At 39.5% G+C, this 18344-nt stretch overlaps 1 protein-coding gene across 1 annotated transcript in view; it reads right to left on the reverse strand.

Annotated features, from left to right (window-relative positions):
• Positions 1–18344, reverse strand: part of LOC129771926 (A disintegrin and metalloproteinase with thrombospondin motifs adt-1) — a 47378-nt gene that overhangs the window by 6928 nt on the left and 22106 nt on the right. Inside the window, exons 2-4 of the mRNA XM_055776073.1 lie at positions 10350–10422; positions 9732–9821; positions 8762–9671 (exon numbers count right to left, since the gene is read on the reverse strand). Coding sequence (XP_055632048.1) covers positions 8762–9671; positions 9732–9821; positions 10350–10422 — 1073 coding nt within the window. The remainder of the gene's footprint in view (positions 1–8761; positions 9672–9731; positions 9822–10349; positions 10423–18344) is intronic.

Below are 18344 nucleotides of genomic sequence, written 5' to 3' on the forward strand. Positions count from 1 at the left end.
AGTATTACAAGTGTTCTCATAATTGGTATGTCGCAGTCTTCGATGCTCTGTGCGTGTGCCCGATACGGGATACTTCCTATTGGGATGCAGCTGACCGTTAATCAGCAACGACCCCCTAGTCTGCACCCCATATCTAGCGTGGTGCGTCTTTTTCGACTCGAGGAATCCAGGATAGAATGGTCACTAGCCGGCGCAATCATCAGCTCGTGTAGAGTTGTCATGAGCGGTACAACCTTTGGCTCTTGTTGAATGATCAGTGGACTGCACAACCTTCGGCCCGTGCATCTGTAAAGAGTGTGTGTATGTATTGCCGCGACTAAGTAAAAGTTTATAGATCGGATAGGAGGGATATGAGACGGGGACACAACGAAGGAAACATCATTAAACGTTGACATCGGCGTTTCTGAGGAACAGGTATAGATGAAGCAGAAGATCAGGATCGCGGCTACCTAAGATATCCCGGACGGGGATATCCGATTGTCTGCCTTGTGCTCTCAGTGCTCTAGAGAGCTGAGAGCGAGCAGCATGGAACCGGATACACGACCAGACAACATGCTCGATGTCGTGGTAGCCATCGCCACAATCACAAAGATTGTTTGCTGCGAGCCCAATGCGATAGAGATGCGCGTTTAGGTTGTAGTGATTGGACATAAGCCGAGATATCACGTGAATGAAATCACGACCTACATTCAATCCCTTGAACCATGCACTCGTCGAGACCTTAGGGATAATCGTGTGTAACCAACGACCGAACTCATCACCACTCCACATGCGCTGCCAACTTTCGAGCGTATACTGACGAGGAATGTGGAAAAATTCATTATAAGCAATTTGCCTTTCAAAAAGTGTGCCTTCTAAAGCGCCCACCTTAGCTAGCGAGTCCGCTTTCTCATTCCCCGGAATCGAGCAATGAGAGGGAACCCATGCTAAGTTAATCTTGAATAATTTTTCGACCAAAACACTCAATAGTTGTCTTATTCTTGTTAGGAAATAAGATGAGCGTTTATCAACTTTCATTGAGCGGATTGCCTCTATTGAGCTGAGACTGTCTGAAAAAATAAAATAGTGGTCGATGGGCAATGTTTCAATGATCCCTAATGCGTAATATATCGCACCCAGTTCAGCGACATACACGGAACAAGGATCTTTGAGTTTGAAAGAGGCTCTGGAATTTTCATTGAAGATGCCGAAGCCAGTGGACCCGTTTATGAATGAACCGTCAGTAAAGAACATTTTATCAGATCTAACTTTCCCATATTCTGCCGAAAATATCGGCGGAATAGAATCGGAGCGTAGGTGATCTGGGATTCCATTGATTTTTTGTCGCATGGACAGATCAAAAATGACAGAGGAATTGCAGCAGTATGGGAAGCAAACTTGGTTGGAGATGACTGGTGAAGGGTGCACGTCGTGGGTAAGGTACTCATGGTATAAAGACATAAAACTTGACTGAGGAGTCAGTTGTAGTAGATTTTCGAAGTTATCAATCACCAATGGATTCATGATCTTGCAACGGATGAGACATCTGTAGGATAATTCTGTGAACTGAAGAGTAAGCGGGGGTACTCCTGCCAAAACTTTGAGACTCATCGTATGTGTCGAATGCAAACACCCCATGGCTATACGCAAGCAGCGATATTGTATTCTCTCCAGCTTGAGAATATGAATCCTGGCAGCTGATCGGAAGCAAAAACTGCCATATTCTAACACTGATAATATCGTTGTTTTGTACAACTGAATGAGGTCTCCTGGATGGGCACCCCACCATGTTCCGGTAATTGTTTGGAGAAAATTGATTCTTTGCTGGCATTTCTGTTTCAAATATGCAATGTGTCTTCCCCAGGTACACTTAGAATCAAAATATACACCCAGGTATTTGAAAAACATAGAGTGTTGGATCGTTTTGCCGGATAGGTGAAGCTGGAATTGGGCGGGTTCGTGCTTCCTAGAAAGAACGACCATTTCAGTTTTCTCCGTAGAGAATTCGATACCCAGCTTGAGGGCCCACGTGAACAGATTGTTCAGGGTATCTTGCAACGACTTTTGCAGAACGACGGGATTAGTACCCGTGATGGAAATAACTCCATCGTCTGCAAGTTGTCTCAGCGTGCAGTCTCTAGTTAGACAATCATCCATATCATTGACGTAAAACTGTAACGAGAAGATTTCGAGCTGCCATGAGAGAAAATCATGTGTTTTTCTGACAGTAAATTGTACAGGAAATTGTTAAGAATTGGTGAAAGTCCACGATTATGAAGCTTCTCTGAGAGAATTTCCATGGAAACTGAATCAAATGCCCCTTTGATATCGAGAAAAACGGAAGCCATTTGTTCTTTGCGAGCAAATGCGATTTGGATTTCAGAAGATAGCAGCGCGAGACAATCATTTGTCCCTTTACCTCGGCGGAAGCCAAACTGCGTATTTGACAGCAAATTGTTCGTTTCGACCCACTTGTCCAAACGAAGTAGAATCATTTTCTCTAACAATCTACGAATACAGGATAACATTGCAATCGGCCTATACGAGTTGTGATCGCAAGCCGGCTTGTTGGGTTTCCGTATGGCTATCACTCTCACTTGTCTCCAGTCATGCGGGACAATATTCAGCTCCAGAAACTTGTTGAACAAGTTCAGCAAACGCTGTTTTGCCAAGTCGGGAAGATTCTTCAATAAGTTGAATTTAATCTTGTCCGACCCGGGAGCTGAATTGTTACATGAGAGAAGGGCAATTGAGAATTCCACCATCGAAAAATTCTCATAATCGCTTTGAAGTGGAATGTCGCGTACGACGTTTTGTGCAGGAACGGTGTCGGGGCAAACCTTCCTTGCAAAGTTAAAAATCCAACGGTCAGAGTATTCCTCACTTTCGTTTGTATGGTTCCAGCCACGCATTTTCCTAGCCGTATTCCAAAGAGTGCTCATAGCGGTCTCCCTTGACAAACCATTGACGAACTTCCGCCAATATCCACCCTTTTTTGTTTTAATCAAACCTTTTAGTTTGGCTTCTAGAGCTTGGTACTTCAGAAACCATTCCACTAATCCAGTTTTCCTGAATTTTTTGAAAGCGGATGATTTTTCAAGGTAGACCTTTGAACATTCCTTGTCCCACCAAAGTGATGGAGGACGACGTCGGAAAGTGGTAGCCGGTACACGTTTCTTTTGAGCTTGAAGTGCGCTTTCGTAAATCAAACTCGATATAAAGTTATACTCTTCGAGTGGAGGAAGTTCATGCATTGAAACAATTGCTTCAGATATTTTTTCCGCAAATGTTCTCCAGTCAATATTCTTCGTGAGGTCATACGAAATATTGACTGACTCACGAGAGCTTGATTCATTAGCGATCGATAAAATTATTGGTAGGTGATCACTACCGTGGGGATCTTGGATTACCTTCCACATGCAATCCAGGGATAACGAAGAAGAGCATAGAGATATGTCTAGCACGCTTGCCCGTGCAGGAGGGTTGGCTATTCTGGTTGCTTCCCCAGTATTCAAAACTGTCAATTTGAAGTTGTCGCACAGATCATAAATCAAAGTGGCACGGTTGTCATCGTAGAGTGATCCCCATGCTGTTCCATGGGAGTTAAAATCACCTAAGATTACCCGCGGCTCCGGCATTGCCTCGATAGTATCAAAGAACTGATGGCGGCCTACCGTAGTTCTGGGAGGAATATATATTGAAGCAAAACAGAGGTCTTTGCCATTGATTTGTGTCTGGCAAGCAACAACTTCAATGCCTGTAATCGATGGGAGAGTGACTCTATAGAAGGAGTGACATTTTTTAATCCCCAATAGTACGCCACCAAACGAGTCATTTCGATCGAGGCGAATAATGTTGAAATCGTGGAAATTCAGCTCATCGGCTGAAGAAAGCCATGTTTCACAGAGAGAAAATACATCACAGTTAGAGCTGTGAACTAAAAATTTAAACTGATCTAGTTTAGGAATGATGCTTCTGCAATTCCACTGTATGACAGTGGTCAAATCCTTGACCTCTTGCACTGAATTAGGCATCGAGGGAAATGAACGCTGCCAAAAAACCACATTTTTCTTTCAAAAATGTTCTCACAATCGGAAGCAAACATAATACTATGCTTTTAAGAGGGTCGTTTCTATTTAAAGCATTTAAAATGTTGTCCACCAGGTCAGAAAGCACAGTTGATATGATCATTGTTGTGCTATTTATAGCACAACAGCCCGATGTTTCTTGCAGAGCAGATCAGTTGGATGGATGAATCGATCTTCGTTCCACCGTGGATCGATCTTCATCGCTGATGATTGTTGCGTTGACGTAGTTATTCAATAAAAATAGAAAGATGGCCGATTGAGCGCCCTGAGTTAGAACTCACGATCGATCGCTTAGTAAGCGAACGCGCAACCAAGCGGCTGCGGTTCGTCCAGTTCAGTAGCTTCTATTTCTACATCTTCAACACCTACGTAGATATCTTCAGAGGTTCTTCTCCAAAGTCTGGTCCTGGTACATCAGATTTGATGTATTATTCTTGGCATATATTACTCAAGAACGTAAAAAAAGTAAAGTGTTCTGGTGTCCGAATTAATCTGAGTAAATTCAGGTGTTTCCGCTTGTTTTGTTCAATTCAACAATCAGTAGCAAAACGTAGTTCAAAAAACAGTAAAATAGGATTTCGATCGTAGTGGAATCTTTCTAGAACTGATCTAATCCCTTCTTTACGCTTTGAATTGTTCATTTTCAATTTATTTGAAAAATAAACTGTCAAAGAAAATGTATTTTCACGACAGTATGAGTGCAATTTTGGTATTTACATTCTCTGTGCTTTGGTAAAAAAAAGGTAAACGATGTTATTTATCTATTATAACGCTATATGAATAAAATAGGTGAGATGGAAAAAAAATCTTATTAACCTCAAGCCATTACTGCAAGATTATTATTTTAAAAAATCAGTAAATTCTTTATGAAACACAAAAAATACTGTATTTTGTTGCGTAACAATACGATAAACATTAGATCCACATTTTTTATTTTGTCATTAGGGTGCCTGTGCGGTTCCAGCCACCAAGCCACCAGCCATTTTGGAAATGTTTCAGAGTCGCAGAAAACACGACTTACCTATACCGCCCTCCGAATCCGAAAGAGGCCGAGAACTCGAACTCGGGTTGAATGATACAGGGCTAGCACGAACCTCAAAACAGGCGAAATATGGGTGACAGGGCTGTGTCGCATAGACACGGTATGTATAAAAGGATAGGCAGCGCATTTCAGGCGAAATATGTTAGATGTAAAAGAGAGGATTACATTCACCATCCACACAGTGCCCATTTCCATTTTAGGGTACCCCAAAATTCAGAAAATCACTTTTTAGAAAAAAAAAATTCTAGTCGCACAGATCTTGCCTAGTCGCATATGAATATCGAGCGAAGACTGAGAATAAGTTAACTTTGATAAATCATAACTCTACAACGAAATAAAATACAAAAAACACAGCTTTCAAGAAAAAATATTTAAAAAATAGTGCCCTCTATCTTTCACCATGTGAACTATTAAAAACAAATACAATCAATAATAACAGAAACAAAATACCATTTTTTTTGCAAGCGTAATATTTTCAAAAAGGAGATTAGCTCATTGACTTAATTTTATATATCGATCATCTGAATCGGTTCAATAGCTCCAAAGTTATGATTTTTTGAAAAAGCATTTTTGGAAAAAGGGCAAAATGATTTTTTGGACCATTGACTAACTTTGAAAAATCATAACTCAAGAACGATAAAAATCACACCGCTGGAACATCGCAATAATATTGTGCGAAAATATCGTGGTCGAAGCAGCTCAAATGGCGGCCAAACCAGAATTCACGGCCAGAAATGTTCTGCTGTGTATTTGGTGAAACTTAAAAGGAATAGTTTCGTATGAGTTGCTTCCATATTGCCATATACTAAATTCAGGACTCTACTGTCAACAACTGGACCGTTTGAAGCTAGCGATTGACCAGAAACTGCCGGAATTGACCCACAGAAGAGGTGTTGTGTTCCATCAGGACAACGCAAGGCCACACAGGTGTGTAGTAACTTGCCAGAGGCTCCGAGAACTTGGTCAGGAATATTCAATGCATCCATCATATAGTCAGGACCTGGCACCAAACGATTACAGTCAACCCTCCTATAACGCGGTGAGTATGGAGACCAATAGAAGGTTATAAAAGGAAATGATAAAAAAATCAAACAAAAACTAAACTAAAAATTTCCATTCAAATGTTCAAATGTGTTGTTGTTTCAAAACTGCATTCGGGTGTTCTTCTATGATAAAAATGGATCCCTACCTAGATGAGAACAACGGACGTTAATGATATTGAAGTTAAAGAAGTGGATTCGCATACTCAATCTGCACATTATTTCTGTAACCATTTTTAAAGTATACTGATTTTATGTAAACAAAACACGATACGCTTGTGCACGGTCTGTGAACTCTACAATAGTTCATGTTGCAAACGTTTCATCTTTCTTTACACGCTAATTTTGCAGCCCATCTTGACTTACGAATCATATCCTCTAAACCAGAGCTTGCCTGAAACCGATGTCGTAAACGGCTAAGAGATTATGTTGAATGTGTATATAAACATATCCAGTTAAAATCATGCATTGGGTGCACAAAAAAAGCTGATGGGACTTTGTTGAACGGAAACCGCGCTATAAGAGTACCGCATTATAGGAGGGTTGACTGTTGACCATCTTTTTCTTGCATTGCAAAACTTCCTGAGTGATTGGAAATTGGGATGGAGAGAAGGTTGTTAAAATCGATTACTAGAGTTTTTCGTCACCAAGCACCAACAATGAGAGAGGCATTATGATGCTAGCTTCAAAATACAACAAAATGGTGCATATTTTACCCAAATCGGACAATCCAAAACATCTTGAATAAAGTTTTGAATTTTATGCAAAAATAATGAATTACTTTTCTCCAACCTAATATTTGACACGAACTTTGGTCCGGGGAGAAGCTGAACAAAATTTTTGTCTCGGAATTCCTTTATATATGTTTCATCGTCCATAAAGAGATATCTTTAGATGCACACGATGTTGAAGCCTCGGACCAGGGTTTTGACTACTTTTTTCTGTTTGAAGATCCAATTCGGTTGTGCATTTGATCTGTACGACTTGTAACCTTCTCGAAGATAAATGAGAAGCACAGTACAGCAATCAGCATTTTTTTGTCCGTCAAATCGAAATCTGAGATCATGGGATTAGCTTGATCTGCCGGATACATTCAACCACAGTTCACCATAAATGGCCACCATAAATTTGATACCACGTTATCGTACAATTGAAACATACCAAAAAGTTTGAATTCTGATAACAGGAGACGCTACTGCAATGGGTGACTAACTATTGTCCCAACAAAATTACTTAAACTGAGAAAAAATATAAGCGGTGAAAAATGCAATTTTCAACATAATCTTTAACCTGAATGATAATAACGTTATTGATTGAATTAATAATAACAAAAATATCGAAATACTGGCCGAAGTACAGTAGAACCTATTCTGTGCGATTTTTTTTCTATGTTATATGAAAACGAAACGTATTCAATGAAGTTCTCGGCAGTTAAGGTTTTTCTTGCCATGTATTTCATCGCACTACATAAATATTGCTTCAGTCAATTATTAGACTCATTCGTTGTTTTGTTTGTTTTTACGTGTATACATTTAAAAGTATGCATTTTGTATTATTCTCTGATCTGGCCGCTCAAAAAATGATTAAATGAAACTAAATATAACAAGAGATTTTATGTGGAAATCTAATATTAATTGACGTCTTTCAGAGTACTTTCACGTTCCTGCATGATTGCGATTAGACTTATTACAAAACCTAAAGTGAAGGTTGTTTGCAACTGGCAGTGCGAAAAAAGAGCAAGGTTACATCCAAATATTCCCTTACTTAAATCATTCACATCCTCCGTTTTATCCTTCAATCTTGGAACTTTTCCGTGCAGTCCCTATTCATCGAACAATTATCTTTTGATTGTGTCACGAAATTTATTTTTATAGCAATTGGTGGAGGTCTGTACGATTTTTTATGCGTTTATTTTTGTACGGTTCCTACACCCAAAGTTAATTTTTAGCACATGTTCTGGTATCCCGATTTATTACATTAAATGAGCTGAAAGATAACTTAAAATGTTCTACTCCCCAATACATGTATATCATTTGTATAATATATATGCTAGAGCCAACATGAGGGAGCGAAACAGGAGACACATTGAAATGAAAGCATATGAAAGCTTTTCGTATAGCTTGCCAAATACACGGCCCAGACAGAGAAAGATATATTCTCGTTCATGTTCTTCTTTATCGTATTAGAAAACACCTTCCAACTTCATTTTATGATGAGGTGTAGTATTATCACGCTCCTTTATAATAGCGCTGGCAGCTATATGGATAGCGTGGTCGTGTAAAGTAACTTTGCATTCCAGCCGGCCTTTGTTCGATCCCCATTGACGTCGTATGGACTTTTTTTTTTGCACAATCCCAAATGAAAAGAAAAAAGAAAACAGAAAGATATGTCTGCTCGCATACACACAAACAATTTTTAAGCTTTTAAAATAGCTCATTATTTCCGCATTTGACTCTCATGCGCAGGAGATGGCATCTTTTCTGCCAAAGATGACATGTTTTCTACCAACGCTAGTTTGGGTGTACCCACCACACAAAGACCACTTTTCCTGTAAAGAATCATCGTAATTCTTTCTATCTATAATATGGTCAATGAATAAATTATGAACTCACTTGTGTCCAATTTCATGCGCTACCACAAACACACTTTCGAAGTGTTTTCCCTCGTTGATTGTGCAGCTGGAAGTCGTTGTACACATGCCAGCAACTGGTGCTAGTCCGACCACCTGGTTGCTCACTTTCCCATTTTTGCTCACCACGTACAGATCCAATCCGGTAAGAATGACGGCATGGTCAAAATGCACCGGATCAGCGTCCGAAACTGGATTCAGCTTCTTCTGCCAGTTGCAAAAACTGTTCAAATATATATCGATATCACTCGATCGACGAAGGTCCGCTGGATCATTGTGGAGAATTTCCAATCGTTTCAGAATAAAATTTATCGGGTGTCCCAGAGAAGGATGATTATATAAAAGTTGAACACCGTTGATCATTGCTAGAACGAATCGAACAAGATGAGCTTCTGTGTTCTTAGGAAAATTTTTGGACATATGTTTGTAGAGATCCTTATCGATGAAGATTGCAGTCTCAATATGTAGAACATCAGGAACCTTTGCATTATCTATGTATCGTTTACTGCGGTCCTTATATCCAAAGGCAGCAGCAGTCGGTTCATAAGTGGACATATCCGGCTCGAATATCACATTTTTATCAGTCTGATGGGTATAAACAGTCGAATCATGGGTTTGATTTCTCTTAATTATAATGTGGTGATCTGAACCAAACCGCTCCGGTAGCGGTTGTATGACCAACTCGGTTTGATTCGACTTCAATAAACCTCTAACTCCTCCGTCACATAAATCGAATGCCGCCTGTTCATTTCGATAAAAACAGTCGGCGTATTTCTGTACGAACTGATAGGAATCGCCGAACAGCTGCGTCGAGTTATCATGGCTTTCGATGATCACGAAAGAGTCGTCTATCAGAATTTCGGATTTTGTCAGTTTCACAGAGAACCCTCCAGCTGTAAGTATTGAATATCCGATTATTCCGATAAGTCGCTTCGAAAAGTAAAAAATCTTACAATCACTATCACTCAAATTAAATTGAATCGATTTATGCGTTGATCTTATTTCTCGTTTCCGCCGCTGGACACTGGCGATTATGAAGTCACCTGAAATGTCATATGCCTAATTATAATGAAATGATTCTGAATAATTATTATCATTGAGCAAAGGTTATGGTCTCATTATAACAGCTGTGATCATGCTAAACAATTAACAATACCGAATTCAACCTTGCCATTTACATTCTGCCTTCAAGAATGTTCTGATGTGCTTGTGCAAAAAATGTGCTGTGAAATCTCAATCTAGATAAAAATCGTCATCATTCCAACAAGACAAACATAAGGAACCACTGAAACTATTCCAAGCGTGCTAAGCTAAGCCAAAACCACGAGGTACACCAATTACAACGCTTAATGACCATCTTCCGGCTATCCGATCGGTACACTTTCCGTGATAAAGGTGCAAAAGTTAAATAATCTGAAGCACAATGTGGGAAATTGTGAAGAAACAAATGCCTCCCAAGAGCGAAACATACGAGGTAATTCACAAAGACGAGGTGCCATTAGCCGCGCAATGTTCCGAATTGACGCGCGATGTGTTTTTGCACGAGGCCGGTAAATAGAAAATATACTCACTTGCTCTCTCCGTTCCAAACAGCAATATCTGCTCGTGCTTTTCCAGAAATTGATGCAAATTCCTTTCATCGACCTGGAATAAATAAAAAAACAACACAAAAATGTTGCAGATTTAGTTTCGTCTACTATTTAGACAGACAAATTAACAAACAATAGGGCTGCTAACTATTAAAGCCGTCTCGGATATTCCTCGTTCGGAACGGACGTAAATGGTTCTTTCCAAACAGTGAAGACAAATAATGAAAGCGTTTGAGTTTTTTCATGTTTGACTATGTAAGATTTATCTACTGCACTTCCTAACCTCGATTCGAAACTATCGCTGACATAGCTGTTGCGGTCGTATCCGAGTGCCTCTTCAGAAGGTTCATTTGAAGGGGCTGCTCACAATGAATGGAAAACCTAACGGTATGTATGCAACAATTTATGATAGTTCCAACCCAACATTCATTGTTGTCTTCATTTTATAGGATACCTCTATGTACCATCTCGAATGCTACTGTTCAGGGTCAGCGAGCTGTGAGACGGATCTCGTCAATGTCACATCATCCTTCTGCTGAAATGGAGTGACGCACACCGTTTCAATGCAACTATCCAATGAGATATGGTTTTTAATTCCAAATTAAAGACGAAAATATACAGCACTATCTGATGTTTTTTCAGTATAACATTCTTCTTCGTAGATGGCGTCCTAAAGGAACTTTGCCGTCTCCATGTAGTATTACTTGCGTTTTTCAGTTTTTTAAGTGCTTGAATTAGATAGCTATGCCAAATATAACACGTCTTAACTGTATTCTGAGTATTAAAAGTTCGGAAATGTTTGCACTGGCAAGTCGGACGAAATTTCTATGACGAAAAATTCTCCGACCAGAACGGAAATCGAATCCCAGCTCCCGGCATGATATGTTTTACACAAAACATTCGACCCTGGAGATACTGGGCCTGATCACGAACGTCACTTCACGGTGAAAACGAAGTGAATTGTATACAACGTTATTACGGCTGCCACCGTGTGTGTAGAATCCGTATACCAAATTAATATGTATATAATAATAAATATAAATGGGAAAGATAAGAGGATTAAACTTCAAAATCCCATATGGGAGTAGCTCAGATTATACTGATCATGAGATGGATAAATTCGGGTTCATTCTGAGATATAGAAGATATTATTATTCATCAAAATTGTAGAAACCTATACTAAATACATCTAACTATTCAAACGAGTAAGACAGAGCTGAGTACAAGAGTATGCGAGATATCGATTATTATACTCATGGTAGTCATGCTTTATCTCTAGAGTCATTTATATAAAGAAGAAATAAAATTACATTCCCATATATTCAACAACTACATTATTCAAGAGCAACGAAGTATTTCTCCTCATCTTTGAACCAGCGTTTGATTTAGCAAACTAACGCACCAAGCAAGTGATTCATGGAATGAGTCCGAATAGTTGGCATTGAAATCATCGAGGTATAATCGCAAACTTGTCATCCTAAAACATACATTCAATTGAAAGGAATATTATCTCATACACTTATTATTTTTTCCTACATAACGTTCAAACGCCCCAAATTATGCAACTGACATGTCTCTTATAAACGGGAATGAACTCTTTCACTTCACGGAGTTACACGCAACTGTCCGTGACAATTATGATAACACAAAAAGATTAAGTGAAGTGTAAGTGACGTGAAAGCGTTTGTGACAGTGATGTTCGTAATCAGGCCCACTATATTCGATATAATTCGTGAACACGTGAGTTTGAAACATATGATTCATTCCAGCGTGACGTGACAACGTTTTGACTCACCAAAAAGTAGACGATGTCAAACTAAAATTGAAAAAAAATCCTACAAGTATTATCAGTTGGAGTATATTTTACGGTTAGGATGACCAAACGTACCGTTTTAAACGGAACAGTACCGTTTTTTGATCAATTTTAATTATCTCGTCTTTTTATCAATTTGTACCGTATTTTGAGTACACAGATGAAATGATGAAATAATTGGGATTTACATTGTTGTATTCGCAGAGATTTCACCCAACTGTCTTCAACATGCAATCGATATTGCAAGCTCTGTTGTAAAACTTCATAAATATCTCAATTTTTACACGATTCGTGTAGAAAAAATGAAGGGTTTTTGTGATTTCGTCGGTGAACATAGCGCTAAATTGCTTGTACAGGGTTTTCCATTTCGGGCTTCCGAAAGTATACAGCCCTGCGCTGACAACCGTTTGACATAGCTGTCAACCAAAGCGTCATATCGTTAGTTGAATGTCTCCCATTTTACAATATGGATCGTTTTAGCATCGCACAACGTGTTAATTTTGTTAAATTATACTATAAAAATGATGATAACCGGCAAATGTTTTTCGAGCATTACGGACGGATTTTGGTCGTCATGGACGGTCTACAGAGCACACAATCGCTAATGTAGTGCGTAAATTCGAACGAAATCCGTAGCGGATATTGTGAAACCTGTGCATCATCGTAATGTGCGTTTGGCCGAAAATATTGTTGCTGTTGCTGCCAGTGTGGAGGATGACCCGAATGTTTCGATTCCCCGGCGTGCTCAGCAATTGGGCTTCTCAAACACATCATTGTGGCGAATTTTGCATTTGGACTTGCGCCTACATCCATTTAAAGTCCAACTGGTACAAAAATTAGAGCATGGTGACCATGGAATGCGTCGGACATACGTCGATTGGGTGAACGAACAACAGCAGCAAAATGCTGAATTTTCGCATCAAATTTTCTTCAGCGATGAGGCACATTTCGAGCTCGGTGGCTATGTGAACACCCAAAATTTCCGTATATAGGGCTCAGAAAATCCACACGTGATTGTTGAGAGGCCATTGCATCCGCCAAAAGTCACTGTTTTGTGCGCATTATGGTCTGGTGGAGTCATCGGGCCGTATTTCTTTGAAAATGAGGACGACGAGACGGTAACTGTGAATGGTGAGCGCTATGGCCGCATGTTAATCGATTTTTTTTTGCCACAAATTGAAGATATGGATACGGATGACATGTGGTTTCAGCAGGTCGGCGCCAAGTGCCACACAACACGACCGAACATGGCCATATTGCGAACGAAATTTGAGGGACGCATAATTTCGCGTTTTGGTGATGCCAATTGGCCGTCCAGATCATGCGATTTGAACCCGCTAGACTTTTTTTTGTGGGGTTATGCGAAAGACCATGTCTATGCCAACTCTCCGCAGACTCTTGAACATTTGAAAGACAATATTCGTGAAGTTATGACCGAGATACCGCCCCATATGTGCCGAAAAGTCATCGAAAATTACCTGTTCCGAATCAAGGGGTGCGAGGAAGCCCTAGGTGGACATTTGAATGATGTTGTATTTCACACATAATGGCATAAACCAAACTTTAATTTGAAATAAAAGTTTCATCGAAATTCGAATTCTAAGTGTGTTTTATTTCAATTTACTTTCGGAATTTAAAGTTGGGAAACCCTGTACATTTTAACACACGATTCCTTCCTCTTGGACTTTCTATCGAGAGTATACTTAATATTTTTGAAGGATTGCGCTCTTATTTTCTTCTACAAGAAAAGTATCCTGATTACGGGATTTAACTGAAAACCGATGCTCAAAACTATCGTTGCCTTCAAACAGAGACATCAATTGGTCACCTTTCAAACATTTATTCGTCTTGTTCAAAGAGACGATGTATCTGCCACTGATATTGCCGTTAATTTTGATGTTTTTATTAGAATTCTTATCAGCGTCAAATCGATTATCCCGAAGGTTAGCCTCAAACCATGGTTCAAAAATCTGTATTTTCAGTCGGAATTTCATTCGCAACTTCTCCCGACTCATGTCCAATCACTGTTCGTTAGACGCGCTGTTATTTCGTATCAATCTTACCAACAATAATATCTGCGCTTGTGGTCAAGGTTATCACGACATTGAGCATGTTGCCTGGTCGTGCGAGGTGTATCTTGAAGCCAGCTTGAATTTAGAAAACTCTTTTTGGGCCCGAGGAAAACAACCCATTGTGACAAGTTTGGGATGTGTTAGTTCGATTAGACCAAATCTATCTTTTTCTCGAAACTATCGATCTTCGTGTGTAAACATCCAAATTGTCCAAATCTCCTTATGTCACTTCATCTATATGATAAAATTATGTCACCCTACTTACTTCGAGCCGTCTGCGTTTGATCGATTTCCCATCATATTAACCGTAGAATAAGCAAATTATAAATATACTTTAGAATTAAAAATAGTTTTAGAATTAAGCTTCATCAAATTTATATAACTAAACCTATAAGAATGAACGATATATAAAAAAAATAGAACTCTTCAACATAAAAAGAAACGAGTATTTCTGACTAATGAAGAGCAATATGGTCTTGAATGGTTAGTTGATTCAGATGAAACACAGTAAACAAATTAACTTAAACTGTGGATAATTTTACATACAATGAAAAGTTAGTCTAGTAAACACACAATAGTATAAATGGGTTCTATTGAAGTCCATTCCTAACTGACCATTCAAAGTACCATAAGAAAAAAATCTTCCAGATAAATGGAAACATGTTGTTTGAAGAGTACACAACAGCTAAAGTAATTAAAATTGATGAGATTAGGTGGTGGTGGAACTAATAATCCTTGCCAGTTGCAAATCGTTGGGTGTAAATATTCTCAATATTCTGGAAAATGAATTTCTAAAGGGTGTGTCACATCAATTTGCATCACGGAAAAAACGCTGTAGAAATTCGCCCAGTAGACTGATACTTTTGAAAATTTTAGACAGTAAAATAAAAACTATTAAACAACTTTTGGCATTTTCTTTTTATTCATACTTCGAGCCCAAGCCCGTATGCTCGCACCTTCCTCTTTACCCCGTCCATAAGGTTCTGTACAACGTCAGGTTGTAGTTTTTTTTGAACAGAAATCCATTTTCTCTTGAAGTCCGCCTCCGATTTGACAACTTTTGGGTTCTTCCGGAGGGCCTGCTTCATAATCGCCCAATATTTCTCTATTGGGCGAAGCTCCGGCGCGTTGGGCGGGTTCATTTCCTTTGGCACGAAGGTGACTCCGTTGGCTTCGTACCACTCCAACACGTCCTTTGAATAGTGGCACGAAGCGAGATCCGGCCAGAAGATGGTCGGGCCCTCGTGCTGCTTCAATAGTGGTAGTAAGCGCTTCTGTAGGCACTCCTTAAGGTAAACCTGCCCGTTTACCATGCCGGTCATCACGAAGGGGGCGCTCCGCTTTCCGCAAGAGCAGATCGCTTGCCACACCATGTACTTTTTGGCAAACTTGGATAGTTTCTGCTTGCGAATCTCCTCCGGAACGCTGAATTTGTCCTCTGCGGAGAAGAACAACAGGCCCGGCAGCTGACGAAAGTCCGCTTTGAAGTAGCTTTCGTCGTCCATTACCAGGCAATGCGGCTTCGTCAGCATTTCGGTGTACAGCTTCCGGGCTCGCGTCTTCCCCACCATGTTTTGCCTTTCGTCGCGGTTAGGAGCCTTCTGAATCTTGTATGTACGCAGGCCCTCCCGCTGCTTGGTCCGCTGGACGAATGAACTTGACAAATTCAGCTTATTGGCGACATCCCGGACCGAACTTCTCGGATCACGTCTAAACTACTTAACTACGCGCTTGTGATCTTTTTGACTGACGGAACATCCATTTTTGCCGTTCTTCACCTTCCGGTCGATGGTTAGGTTCTCGAAGTATCGTTTTAGTACTCTGCTGACCGCGGATTGGACGATTCCCAGCATCTTACCGATGTCCCGATGTGACAACTCCGGATTCTCGAAATGAGTGCGCAGGATTAATTCACGACGCTCTTTTTCGTTCGACGACATTTTTCCAAATTTACGAAAAATTGACAGTGAAGCATGGCCAACGTGATATATACACTCTTATCTGATTATAAGCGAAAGCTGAAGATATAATTCCTAAAAATTAAATTTCTGCAGCGATTTTTCCGTGATGCAATTTGATGTGACACACCCTTTAAAGTGTGATGTGTGTGAGCTCGCTTCTTATATCTCATGTGTGTCTAGTAGTACTGCATCATTTGGAATATTTTTTCCATGATGAACAATATGTGGACAACGGAAATGTCACGACTCAATGTTGAAATCATAAATAATTGTCAATAACCTTTTATCTGGATTGTGACAAAGTTTATGAGAAAATTTCCAAAAATCATAATTATCTAAATATTCATTCCTGGAAGAGAACAAAGCAGCTACAAAAAGGCAGGCAGTTTTTTGATTTATTCATTAGGATGGTTCGAAATATCATTTTTTCTCCTTTTATCCAAAAAATTCTGGTCTAATATTATGCGATAAGGAACAAAACTACCAATGTTAACGAAATATGAGAACCACTATATCGGTTTGGCATGGAATGGATGTATAAAAATGTTTTTTTTTTGTTTTATTCTCGGTTTCATTCACTCAATAAAATTCTAAAAAAGGAATTTTTGTTTCATTTTGCTTACGTGTCCCGTTTTTAGTCCGGAACTATTTGGTCAACTTATTTACAGTTGAATTCGCTTGTTGTTGGTCCAATACTTTTGTGACATGACAACACCTGACTTTTTGCGGTTTCCGACGGAAAAATGATTTTTCTGCCATGATTTCAACTTTGAAAAATGATATCTCAAAAACGAAAAAAATTGCATCTCTTATATCGAGATATGTTATGTATAAAAACCCTCAGCTTTCAAAGAAAAATATTTCAAAAAATGTAGTGCCCTCTAGCCATGAAAACAACAAAAAACAACTACAATCAATGATTACGAAATAAAATCCATTGTTTGCAAGTTCAATATTTTTTTAACAAAAGGCTAGGCATTGGTTCCAATTTGATATGTCGATCATATGTCGATTCCGGTGACCGGAATAAATCGCCACAGTAAACAACTGCAACAGAAACAACCGCTTAGAAAAAGTGTAGTAGGCTAGAAATATTTGGCGCGGGAAAAACATCATGTGCCTCACATTTCTATTATAAATTTATTCTCTTGTTCTCGTTTTTCGAAATTTATTCTGAGGACAATGTAATGGGGACGAAGTCCCCATTTGGCGAGGATAAGGAATCGAGGCGGCCCATGCCGCCAAGATGACGCAATCCGAGTCCACCGCCGACCCGCCGTCGGAAGCGGCGGTGTCTCGCACGCAAACCTGGGATCCACTGATTGCCCGGTTAGTTTGAAACATAGGATACGATCCTTTAGCAATGTCCGACCGAGCTCTAGCGAGCGTCGGACGGTATACGTCTGCCCGGGGCGTTACGTTTGCCTGGGGCGATACGTTTGCCCGGTTAATTCTTGTTTTGAAATACAATACCGCGCCACAATATTTATAGCCTACTACACATTTTATAAGCGGTGGTTTCTGTTGCAGTCGTTTTCTGTGGCGATTTATTCCGGGAACCGTCGATTCCTTAGAAGCCTGCTTCTCTTCTTCGAATGCACTTGCCCAATCTCCTTTCCCTTTTCTATACATAAGTAGAACTTAGCACCCAATGAGATCAATTCACTACAGCAGCTACACGATCTTCCCAAACTTTTGGAGCACTCACGGCCATAGGATACTCAATATACATCACCTGGGTATAAAAAAAGTAAAATCCTCTACAAACAATGTTTTGGACAGCGTGACAACGAGGGGGAAAATGCTATTTTTATCCATAGTATTTTTCGGTAGTCATAGATTTATTTGACTTAGGCTTATATTTATGTAGCTCTTAACTATTTAGACTTGTGTTTAACAATGCCAAATGATGACTACTTGTCTTCTTCTGCATAATAGGGCAGTATTCTAGTCTAGAAATTTAAAAAAAACTCAATTTTTTCGCATTTTTCTCGAAACTAGTTTTTTTTTCAAACTGACGTACACGATATCTCAAGTTCTACTGAATTGATTCATATCAAATTTATATGAATACAATCTTCAGGCATCTCTGTATCACATGAACCTCTAAAAAAATATATTTTTTCAATTT

This window comes from Toxorhynchites rutilus, chromosome 2, assembly GCF_029784135.1.
Source record: "Toxorhynchites rutilus septentrionalis strain SRP chromosome 2, ASM2978413v1, whole genome shotgun sequence".
NCBI classification, from domain to species: domain Eukaryota; kingdom Metazoa; phylum Arthropoda; class Insecta; order Diptera; family Culicidae; genus Toxorhynchites; species Toxorhynchites rutilus.